This window comes from Pseudonaja textilis, chromosome 1 (assembly GCF_049901715.1).
Source record: "Pseudonaja textilis isolate UNSWEBS1 chromosome 1, rPseTex1.2, whole genome shotgun sequence".
Lineage (NCBI taxonomy): Eukaryota > Metazoa > Chordata > Lepidosauria > Squamata > Elapidae > Pseudonaja > Pseudonaja textilis.
In genome coordinates, this window is record NC_141990.1 from 221039323 (window position 1) to 221052244 (window position 12922).

At 40.0% G+C, this 12922-nt stretch overlaps 1 protein-coding gene across 1 annotated transcript in view; it reads left to right on the forward strand.

Moving 5' to 3' along the window:
* The window catches only part of NHEJ1 (non-homologous end joining factor 1), a 92515-nt gene extending 90189 nt beyond the window's left edge, over positions 1 to 2326 (forward strand). The window contains exons 7-8 of the mRNA XM_026708014.2: positions 118 to 248; positions 681 to 2326. Of these exons, the coding sequence (XP_026563799.2) occupies positions 118 to 248; positions 681 to 761 (212 nt within the window). The 3' untranslated portion in view covers positions 762 to 2326. The remainder of the gene's footprint in view (positions 1 to 117; positions 249 to 680) is intronic.
* The last annotated feature ends 10596 nt before the right edge of the window (positions 2327 to 12922 follow it).

Genomic DNA, 12922 nt, shown 5'->3' on the forward strand with positions numbered 1-12922 from the left:
GAAGTACCTTTATACATTCTTGATAACTTACCTGGTTATAATTTCTATACTCTTGATACTTTAACCAAGGCACTATATTGCCCCACACCACCATTTGTTATCTTCTTCCTTTGACAGAATCAGAAGACCCTGGATCCCTTAACCATGCTGCTACCCAGGACCCTACAGAAAAGTCGGAAGATTTACCAGTGACGGAAGAAAAGACAGAGACTCAATTGCCATCTGCACAGCATTTGGAAGAAGCAACGGTGGGTCCCCGATCACTAGATACATGTAGGAAGGGGTGTCCTCAAAGGGTTAGTTGTAACTTGGAGAACCATATATCCTCTTTCCCCGATGAGATCAACTCTGCTTCTTAATCCTCTTTCAAGAGCCCTCTTGAAAGAATCCATAGTAATCTCTTCTATTGCCTATGTATGTGAAGTTCTAACCCCATGGAGGCATCTTTGTGTCTGAAATTTGCGGGTGCCATTGATATTTTCTAACTAGACTTCTCTACCACCACTGCTTGGTGTTGATTGCTATTTACATTCCAGAGAAACGGCACATTCTAGGTCTCAGCTGTGGAAGTCAATGTGAAACGATGAAATCTTATTTGGTTACATTTGGTTGACTTTACTCCTCTTTATTTGGATTGGCTGGTTGACTTACTAATTCTGATCGGTGCCTCTTCTTCCCAGGTCCCATCTTCCCAAGCCCAGAAAGCACAAATGCCTGTTGTCAAGACTAAAAGGAAGAAGGCGAAAGGGCTGTTTGGCTGATGCAACTGATCACTTTACATAGACAGGGGTGCTGATGCAGTTTTGAACTCCCCTTTGTCTTCCTGGAATGTCTAGAGAAAAAAAAAACCTGGACTTCATATTGAACCTCACAATTGTACCCCTCCACTCCTTTGGCCATGTTAAACATGTTAAATTTGTCCAAGGGAACCTCTCCTTTTGCACCAGAGCTATCTATTTTTTTTTAACCCCTGCTTATTCTTTCCTGCTGACCCAGAATCTGAGAAATGATGGATTATTACTATTGGGTAGAAGGAAAGAAGCAGAACTGCATCCTGTACTTTGCTTTGTTAAAGTGTGAATAAAGAGCTTGGCTACAAGTTGATTACTCAGTGCAGTGATTTCCATATAAGCACTTTGTAATACAAAGGGTATCCTTAAAAGGTTTCTGTGAAATTGGTGAAAAATGTGTCGATTTCTTTATTTTAATTGGTGCTCAGGAAATTACAGAGTATGTGGCAGCCAGGCTGCTGACTGGCATAAGGTTCAGAAATGATGATTCCTGTTCTGAAAGGGCTGGTCTGTCTGCCAATTCCCTACTGAACACAATTTAAATATGGGAGTTGATCTCTCAATGGCTATTTCGGTGGCTGCCTCTTCCCCTATGAACCTGTTCGGTTACTCCCTTCTAGAACTTAGCTATCTTGCTATGCAGGCTTCACTTTTCCTGTCTTGCTTTCAAGGCTTTGGATAATTATCTCAAGGTGCTGGATGTGACCTCCCATTATTTCAGTATTTAGGACATGGCCAAAGATACCTCTTTAACCAAGGTTGGAGTTGCTAATTGATTTTAATTATAAATAGTTTCAATTTTAATTGCATTGATTTTACTGTTGTGTTTCATATTTATATCTTGTCCTTGAATACATGTGTATGTGCTCTATCTTAAAATAATACAGGATTTCATGCCCTAAGAAAAGCCTACCCTAACACATTGTAATGCAAACTAACTATGGGGATTGATGGGATATCTACAAAAATATGCCAAGCAACAAGATTCATAAAAGGTTCTAATCCAATTGTGCCAGAAAATCTAGAGATGCTCTTCAGGTTTTCCTTGGTAGCATGTTGAATGCCATCTAACCTGAGAGGCTAGTTTGGTTTATTGGTTAAGGCACCAGGCTAGAAAGCAGGACACTGTGAGTTCAAATCCCATCTGAGCCATGGAAACCAACTGAGTGACTTTGGGCCAAGTCATTTTCTCTCAGCTCAACACACCTCACAGAATTTATTGTTGTTCTGAAAGAGGAGGAGGAAGGTGTGTTGGATATGTTAGTCCAGAGTTTCCCCAACCTTTTTGGCTTTGCAGGCCAGCGGGTGCAGGGGAGGAGGGGAATGGTTCCGCATGTGCTTGTCCACTACTCACACAAGTGAGGATGCATGTATGTGCTTGCCCACTTCTTCCACCCAGTTCCAAAAGGCTCAAGGCCTGGTAGTGGGCTGTAGCTGGCAGTTGAGGATCCCTGTGTTAGTTGACTTGAGATATTTGTAAAAAATAATAAAGGTGAAACACAAATAAATTAAATAAAAACATGCAGCACCACTTTATACTTCTTTATATTGTCTGTCCATGTGGTTTTCTTAATCAAATACAGGAATGGCTGCCTCTGCTTTCTGTCACGCCATATGGATGGCGCCTTTGTTGTTTTCACTGAAGTGACCAATTGCCTCCAGCATCTTCCTATGTTGCTGCTGCCCAGCGCAGATAGCTGCTTGCCTTGACTGGGCCCCAGGGGTGACCTTCCCGCTAGGAAACATATACTCTCGGCATACGTATCTAATGTTCTTTCATCCCTTCCAAGAACACCCATCATCCCCACGATGAGGCAACATAATAGGACTTCAGGGGGTCAAAAGAAACGGCACACCTCTTTTGCATTTTTTTGTTTTTGAAAGCTCCCATACAACCCAAAAGACGAAAAGAGAAACTAGGTAAAAATATTTCTCACCACCGGTGATGTTGCTGCTTTCTCAGGACACTTTAGAACTGCAAGCTGACTACCTTCTAGTCAATCTTTCCTAAAAATTTGTCCAGGTCTTTTGGATCAAGCAATGGCTTCTTCAGAAGCGGGGCAAACTCTTGCCTCTTTCAGAGCTAGTAGGATCAGCCTTCTCTCAGTCAAGAAAAGGGGATGGATCTAGAACGCAGGTGCACACGTTAACAACTCCTGGGACCCTGTCCACTTCCTCGGGATAGTAAGATTGAACTCCTCCGAGATAACTGTAGGTAAAGTGGTATCTCAATTCCATAGGACTTTTACAATGAGTCCTCAGCCAGTGTGAATCTGAGCAATTCTATCCATCAGGCGCCAAGAACAGTCCTTGCAAATGATCCCTTGCCTTTTTTCTTTTCCCCAAGAGAGTTCATGTCACACTGCACAGGGCTGCTGCTGGCCAGTGCTCCAAGGATGTAGTAAGCAGGGAAAGATTTAAGTTGAGAAAGTAATTGCCCCAATTCTGTGAGTTTTCAGGGCTTAGAAAGTTTTTGAACATCTGTCTCCCAATCCCAGTCCAAGAGTTTAATCACTACACCACATTAGTTTTGACGACCGAAGATTCTAAGAGGAAGCAAAGGTACTTTATTGTAACTGCAGGGGGAAGTTTCTAACTTTTTAACCACACGTAACTGCTTCCAAGATCAAAAGACAGATTAAAAACTGGCTGCTCTGGCCAGGGGAGTTACAGACTGTCCTTGCTAACTGGAAACCCACACCCACAAGAGAAAGAGAGGGGAGGGAGAAAAAAGAAAGAAAAAGAGAAAAAAGAAAGGAAAGAAGGAAGGAAGGAGGGAAGGAAGGAAGGAAGGAAGGAAGGAAGGAAGGAAGGAAGGAAGGAAGGAAAGAAAGAAAAAAGGGAGGAAAGAAGGAAGGAAGGAAGGAAGGAAGGAAGGAAGGAAGGAAGGAAGGAAGGAAGGAAGGAAGGAAGGGATTTGTAGAGCAAGTGATGTCCAACTATTAGCTATTCCTCAAATTCTTTCTGCCAACTGGACTTTTAGGTGCAAGACTGTCCCACTGAGCCATTCCCAGTGGCCACAGAAGCATTCACGTGACATTCATTCCACTGACCTTAGTGGAGTTTGCATGTTTAGCTGGAATAGCACGTAACTCTTGCGTGCTAACAAGAGATTAGGAAAGTCTAGTGGAGTGGGGATGGAACTGAGGCAGGGAAAATTCTCTATTCTTTTAGGCATCCACAGAGTGTAGGTGTAATAAAGCATCAGGTGCAGCTGGTGGTTCACCTGGCTGCTAGCATGGGTGAGAGAAATGAATGGCGAGTGGATTCTGTAACCAGCCCTTTGCTCTTTGCAGTGTGGTTTAATGTGGGTTGTGTGAATCTATCAAAGTCATAATATTTTGTTCCTTCGAGGCAAGTTCCTCCTAAGCATTCTGAATGACCACTCTACAAAAGACCGACCCTCAGGCATAAACACACACACACACACACACACACACACACACACACACACACACACAGACTCTCTGGGGCCATAGCAGACTGTTTTGCTGAGCTTTCTTTTTATCATGTTGTGAAGGCAGTAACAAAACCATCCCACCACAATCCTAACTGTCTTCGTGGGGAATGAAATCCTCTTTCGTGGCTATATCTATCCAATCCCAAAATTCAAGGACGAAAATGGATCGTTTTATATTGCCTCGGCCTGCCTTGAACGCATAAGAGACTGCAATGCCTGAGGAAGGGGAAACATGGTTATTCGCTAGGTTGTCTTCCGCTAAACTAGGATCCATTTCAGAAATACTCATACCTTGCTTGGTTTTTTTGTCCCTGGTTCAGTAGCAGCCAACCACTTGAGTTTACTCAGAAATTCAAATAAGTGACTCATGAGATGAAGTAGATAGCCAGCTGGATTAGTATTGTGTATCCCTCGGTTACTTTTTGTCTCCTGTTGCCCTGATGGGTATGGATATGCACCCACCCAATCCTTCTCGAGTGACTTCTTTCTCATTTAGTTTGGATGGCACACTTTGGCAACATAAATATCCCTTTTATCTGGCTTTGTATCTTAATATTTCTGATTCCTTATCCTCACTTTTTTTCCATGCGGCTTTTGGAGGCATAAAGTGGTATCCAGTATGAAGGAAAAACAGGCCAATTAATCTTAGGGTCTAATCTGGTAGCCATATAATACCTTTCAGCCCCAATTATGGCAAATTTCTTAAGAGTGAAACCAAATTAAATAGCGTAAAGGAAAGGAAACCATAGCACAGGGAGGCAAAATTCAACATTCAAGCTGCTTTAGTCTTGCAATGCCATTCTTTCATCAGAATAATAGTTGCTTTGATTCTATAGACAAGAACACTGCATTTCTCTTAACATTTCATATTCAGACCCCCTAACTCTCCTTGAGACCAGCAATGAGATTTTTCACTATCTTTCCCACTTTGAATTTAATTCTAGCATCTGCATGATAGGAATACTTTTAATTAACTTAATTAAAAGTCAATTAATCCAGTTATCTGGCTTCACATAATCTTGAATCAAAACCAGGACTGCTTTGCACAATATACCAATAATCAGCTGGTCCACTGTTCAAAATGTTGTGTGAACATTGGAAGAAAATGAAGTGCAGGGGATAATGTACCTTTACCTGCCCATTATGACAAATTATGTATATTGTTCATTCCTAAGGTTATGATGGGGTTCTGCTAACTATTGGCTGAACTTTACTTATCCATTTTTTTTGCATTTGTTCCAGTCAGTGTCATATTGTTTTCCTTTTACAATGCAACTTTCTAAATGATGTTACTGGCTGTAACATGTAAACAAGATAAACTTTGCAAGAGCTGCACTTAAGGTAGGTAAGATAACTTTACAAGACGTCAGATAAGAATAACCCTTGCCAGGCGAAGGAATCCATAACAAGGTTACTGTTCAGCCTTGAAATATGCCACAGGGAAGTACATGGGTGTTTTTTCTTCGGACGTATAATTTCTAAGAATCTGAATGTATTCAAATACTTAAAGTAATTTTGTTAGATTAGACTGATTAAGATTTGGACTGATGGAAACAGGGTAAAGGGAATTGGCACAGAGCTTTCTAGGCCAAAGGAAAGGACTCATTCTAGATTGCCGGAAATTGCCAGGGTTAATTTTTTATCTATTATTTGCTTTATTAAGTAGCATAGGTGATGAACTGAAGGGGTTTGTTTCTTTTCAATCACCTTTCTTCAGCTTGCTGATTTCAGATGTATGATTTGGTGTGATGCATTTGCATAACACTAGGGGAGTCAATCTTGGAGATTTACAAAAAAAAAATCTGGTCAGGAGGTAACATATTTGTCCAGACTAATGATCAGCCCTTCTTGCAGTATCTGCTAATGCCTGAGTTTCTGTAATCCAGCAAAACCAAATGTATATGAATGCTGGTTGAAAAAATTAGTAGTAGTATTAGTACCTTTATAAGTGAGTCCTTCCTTCTCATTAGGTGGCCAAAAATAAGGAAGGCCACCTAATGAGAAGGAAGGACCCACTGAAGAAGAGCCTAATGCTGGGAAAGATTGGGGGCAATAGAAGAAGGGGACGACAGAGAATGAGGTGGCTGGATGGAATCACTGAAGCAGTAGGCGTGAGCTTAAATGGACTCCAGAAGATGGTAGAGGACAGGAAGGCCTGGAAGAACGTTGTCCATGGGATTGCAATGGGTCGGACACGACTTCACAACTGATATTCTCTGCAGAGACATTCTCCAACCTTTTTCTCCCAGAGCAAGAATTTATACATTAAAAATACATACAATTTTCATTGCATGGAGAAAGCAAGTTTCTGAACTGTCAGAGAACATCATTGAATGAGTAAAATGGGATTAAGCTCAGGGAACTGTCTGATTCTGGGAAAGGACTATAGCTCATTTGCTTTCCTGATGTTCTTTAACTTAATCCCCAGTTATTCCAGATGGACCTGGGAACTTCTGTAGCACCATTTCCAGTAACCAGAAGACAGGAGTGAACAGCCAGCATCTACAAGCAATCCTCAGCCTGGTTTCAAAGTCCACTGCAAACATTTCAGTCCTGACAGCTAATATATAGCACAACATTATAATATTAGTCAACTTCTATTCTTTAGCACTGATTTTGATTTTTCTTGATGACTTTTGTGTTTGCTTTTTTAAATAATATATATCTACTGATTTTATTCTTATCTTACTTTATGGTGATCTTGCCAGTTTATGTGTTATGTGATATTGTATTGGCTATGTGATATAGCCCTCATAGCATTTTAAACTGATACCATACCCAGATTATATTTATTATTGTTTACTCAACTAGCATTTGATTAGTGAATGACTGAAAACATGCTGTACAATAATGTGACAAAACATCTACTCTCTGCTACCCACATTCAGATTGCTTTGAATATAAATAAAGGACATAAATATATGCTGTTTTAACTTTTGATTGGCAACTTCACAGAGTTGGTTAGAAGATGGGCAGCTATATAACTTTTTAAATAAATAAAACATAACAAATAAGTCTTTTTGCACTATGTTTTTTTACTACTGTGATGAGATAAGATATATCTTATTGTAAAAGACAGTCCTTTATTTTTTATAAACTCACTCTTGTCTTTTATTTAGGTCATTTAACTTTTAGTATACAAATAGTACCTTTTAAAGCATACTATTTATGTGAAAAATATGGAAACGGAATTGTGTTTTTAAAATAAATTTACATATATCATTTAGATATTTTATTAGAATATGCATGTTTGTGAAGTTTTATTGGTGTTGCTCGTGAATTTTTCTTCATAAAGCAAGGTTATAAACAATTTATTTATCATTATGGATCTCTTTCAGATATGCCCCTTTTCAGGTTTTATTTCTTTTCCCATGAAAATGTGGTCATCATATCTTTTAATCAAAGTTAGACCTTTTCCGTATTTGTCAGCAGTTCAAATATCAGGGCATCCTTGCATCTTAACTCCTAATTCTTTCAACCTCCATCTTTTAGCAATATCAAAACCCAGCTATCTTGACCCACTTCTTCATCCAGCAGCCCCACCAGTGAGAAGAAAGACATCACTTCTGTTCAAACTAAGCTGCAGTTTCAAATCAAGCACTTGCCAGGCATGACCAGGTCCTGAGCTGGCAAAGGACAAAAATCCACCTCTTTGTCTCCAATGTTCAAGCAGAAGATTCTTGAAAAAGGCGAGGCCTCTACTTGTATGGATCCACATTCTTTCCCTACCCTGGGTTCAACCAGTCAGAGAGGACTAAAGCATTTTCCAACATCCAGTGCAAGTTACTTGTTCAAAGGCCTCACGGCCTGCTGAGTTTGCTACAAAAACAAAGCCTTTCTTAAATTGAGTTCAATTCCCTTTAAAGCACTCGTCCCTTTCTTAGAGCCCTCAGAATGTGCTGGAATATGTCTCTCCTGAGCTTCTGCCAGGTCACCCACCCAGGGCAATGATGGGACTAGTCGGGCATCTTGAGAGCAAATGGCTGGGCGCTGGTTGCTTTAAGACAATATTTGTCCCAGGCTGAGAGTGTCCTGAAGGCTGTCCTTGCCAGCCACCAGCCAACCGAGTGGGCGTAGGCTCCGTCTGCAAAATAGCAACTTGGCCCTGTCCAAGTGGTGCTTCCCAAGCAAGCATCTGCTTTTGCTATTAAGGGCCCATCATTAGCCAAAGGAAAAACAGAAGCATGGATAAGAGAGGGGATGGCATTCCTGTTCAGAGGCTGCTCCTGACTTTCACCCTTGCAGTAGATGTTTCCTGCTAGGAAATCAGGTTACAAGGGATAGGGGAAGCTTCCAGGGACAACAACCACCACAAGCAGAACTTGCGTGCTTTCTTATGAAGAAAATTCCTGGAGACCAAACAGCAGAGCTCAACATATTAAGGCTGGGAAGGGAGGCAGGTGCAAGCCGAGGGTTATCTACATCTACATGGAGGGAAGCCAGCAGTGAGGTATCCCAAGGTTCTGTCTTAGGACCAGTACTCTTCTGCTATGCTGTATTATGCCACAGAGAAGGGGAAAGTTAGCTCCTGTCTTTGTATATATAGAATTAGAATCTATCTATCTATATATATATATATGTGAAATGCCACCCATGCATCATCACAAAATCTCCAGAACCGTAAAGCCTACAACTTGAAATTTGGCATGTATGTTCCTCTTGGCTTCTAGTGCTCACTAAGAAAGGATTTTTTGAAATGACCATCAGAGCATTAGTATTTCGTATATTATTATTGACACATGCTGATGCTAAGGAGTTCTACTCCCCCTCCCCACTGAAAAGAAATCTGTTCCAAATGCAAAACACAAGCAGAGGAGTTTCAGTTTCAGTTTCACAGCAGTAACCAGCTTTAGTACAGAACAGAACAGTTGAGCTAAGCCACGCCCAAGCTCCTTGGTGTCTCCTTCTTACTCACACAGCAAATACTGTTTCAGTTTTCTGGTTTCCGTTTCCTCAACTCTCTTACACACTGACAGGATGCTAGCCAGATGGATGCTGGATAGGCAGAGGCACAATTCCCCCTCCCCCTTATTTTCCTCCCAAAAAATTAAGCCCGACCACATAGTTTCATTGTGAAGCATGGTTATAGAGCTAGTACAATATAAACTCTACTTAGTCATTTGACCATATCAAAATATAAAACTAAAACAAATATACAAATAGATATGAAGAAAACAATGGGACACATTCATGATAAGTCATCACCCCTACAGTTAACTCCAATATGATCTAAATATTCTGTCCTCTTCAAAATGGTGTTTGAAATAAGAGTGTAGTCTTACTAGTGATAATGCCTATACTTTTTTTAAAGGGAGACGTATATATGTGTGTGTTAGTTTTTTATATATATAGCATTCTTGTGAAGGTGCTAGTCCTATTTTTTAAACATAAGAGTAATCCTCATTTTAAAAATGTATAAAATCTCTATATAAAAGTAGTTGGATTCATAGGTCACATGTGCATAGAAAGAGTTGTGAGAAGCAATGAAGGTGCTTCTTTCCACTATGCTAAGTACTGATGAGTATACCTATGCTTGTGAACTGTCAATCACTCAGAAGCAAAGACATACACATTTGATCTTCTGTAGTTATTTGCATTAACAGAAATGTGTCCATGTAACTGAATGGGTAGCTGAAGACTTCTACTTTTTTCGACATTAGTGCATGTTGAGCGGTAATGCTGACAGTAAGTGACCAAGCAGTCCAATTTGATCATTTGGCCCAAAATATCCTGAAATAGCCTAGAAATATGCAAAACTATCAACAACAGAATGGCAACATGAAACTCATTAACCACTTGTGAAGAGAGGAGCAGAAAATCTATAATTGGCACTAAAACAGATACACACTGATTTGGCACTAAACCAGACATAAACAGTTAGTAGATCTGAATTTAGGTGTTTTTCCTGGTTTAAATCCACCATATGTGCAGTACAGGATTAGCACTTTCCCCAGAGCGTTAAACTTGTTTGTTAAAGAAATAGGTTTAGTGCTTTTTAAAAAAGTGCCAAACCCTTGCAAATAAGGAGTCTGCACAACACCTTACTAATGTTTTTCAAAGCCAGGGTCAGGTGTTGTGTGACAAATGCCTTTAAGTAAGCCAGATTCCCACTTTCTCCTGAAATCCAAGCTCAAGAAAGGCTATGGAGAACATCTCCAGTGACTTGAAATGTAGGGAATACGTCACACTAGCCTAAAATGATTAATATGAGCTGGACAAACTCCAGCCACTGGTTCTGTCATCAACCACACCATTAAGGAAGCCTTGCCTATCATGTCCCCAACCAAAAGTCTGTTGGGGTAGAACAAAAATATTACTCTAAAATTGGACGACTACATACGACTTCAAGTTGCCTCAGCTGTAGGCTGGGACTGAGATAATATGATGAGGTCATGGCATTTAAATACCGCTGGCATCTCTGTGCTGTGACAATATGCAGATAAGTCCTGAAAGATAACTGATAAATTTACAATGGATAGGGAATCTAGATCCATTTATTTAAAAGCAGCAGCAATAAAATCAATGTTTCCTTCCACCCATTTCCCCCTTGAATTACAGGTTGGAAAGCAAAGCAGTTTAAGATCATCAGAAGTGGATTTTTGTGAGAAAGATCCAAGAGCTTTATTCACTTCAAAATCACATTCCTGGGCCTCGGAATTAGTTCATTCTAAACATTTTACACAAAGCTCTAGTTCAGAAAAAATATTGCCAGCCATTTGGAGCTGATGTGTGTACGTTGCATTTTGAGGATACATATACGGTATTCTTCATTAGCAACTACTTCATTTAGTCATGACTGCAGTTACGATGGGGATGGAAAAAGTAACTTTGCAATCGGTCCTTGCATTTGTGAACTTCACAGGTCCATAAAGCAAAGGAAAGCTTGACTGTAAGACCATAATAAGCATAGTCGTGGTTTCACTTAGCAACTGCTTTGCTTAATGACAGAGTTGCCGTTCCAAACTGTGGTTGCTTAATAAGGACTACCTGTATGTAGTGGAGCCGTGGCCACTTAGCTAAAATACCATCTCTCCTTCCCCAGCAGGATACTCTCTCCTATCCCTGCTCTCTCTCTCTTTTGCTCTTTTCCTGGAGACGTAGGCGTGCTTCCAAGCAAACCACAGGGCTGCAACCAGCTATCCCTTTTATCTTCAGGAAAGCTTATGGGGCCATCTGAGGCCCAGGAGGCATTCTTGAAAAGAAAGTTGAGGCTGACATTTTATTTTGCATCATTATAGCTTCTACCACTTTCTTTAAAAAAAAAAAAAATTACACAGTGCAGTAGGTAGTTTGGCAAAGGAGGCATCTGTGAACATCCTAGCTTTGTTTTATGGTCTCATCACTCTACTAAAAGCAAAATAGGTTTTTACAAGGCATTATCCTGCAAGGCATTCCAGTATGGCTTCCAATCTGGAATATCACAGTAGTTTATCTATCCTGCTTTGCAATGTTTCCAGAACAAGTAAGAGACAGGTAGTCCTTGACTTACAACCATTTGTTTGGCAAAGTTACAATGGCAACTGAAAAAAACAAGACCTAACCACAAACTCTCATGCTTGCAAACCATCGCAGCAGCCTCACAATCGCATGATCCAAATCTGGGCACTTAGTAAATGACACTTGTTTTATGACAGCTGCAGTTATCCAGGGGTCATGTGATCGTCACTGGCAACCTTCCTAGCAGGCTTCCATCAAACAAAGTCAATGGGGGAAACTTGGATTCACTTAATGGCCATAATTTACTTAAGAACTGTAGTAATGTGCTTAATAACCATGGCAAACAAGGTCATAAAATTGGGTGCAGCTCACTTAAACAATCGTCTTGCTTAATAATGAAAAATTTGTTCCCAACTGTGGACATAACTTGAGGACTACATGTATATAAATAAATTGAGTCTTAGCCTTTCTACAGTCATATGTCCCTATCTAGACTAATCTCATGCTCTGTGTAAAATATTTATGTGCCACTTATTTAAAATAAAATGAGAGTAGTTCACAATAAAAGCCAACAATTAAAATAATTGTAGCAGACTTCAGAATTTATTAGGAATCTGATTTCGGGTGTTAATAGAAATCTATTGCCTAGACCACAGTCCTGAAGCTCAACACTGTGGAATAGATACCAGGTGTGATAGCCTACACTGGTAATTAAAGCTGATTTATAATACTAAAATATATAGTAAATTATATCAAATATTCAGAAAAAAAAGCAACACGGGGAAAAAACACCAGTAGAAAATTATTAAGTGGGAATTATTTTTATCACTTTATCACGCCTTCAGAAGATTCTCATCTAATAATTGCCAATATAGACACACAGGCCAATATGCAATTCATGCAAACACCACAAAGATCTGCCAATCCTAATATTCCCCTCTGACCATACAATGCAAGACTTGGCTTCATTTCCAGCCCATGTTTTAAATAGCCTTATGCCAATCCTTTCTGTTTAAGAAAATAACCAGTTTTTCCTGTTTAATTTAACCCTGAGTCATGGTACATAAACTTTATTGTATTTCGCTCTTTTTCAGAGGGTAATCCATGTGACCAGGCCAACCTTGATGAGTTCTTGGTAGATTTCCTGGGAAGGTGCCTGTTATCTTATGAAGAGCAATAAAAAACAGATGCCATTGGCTACTCCTCAGCCAATCAGCATCCTCAAAATATTCTC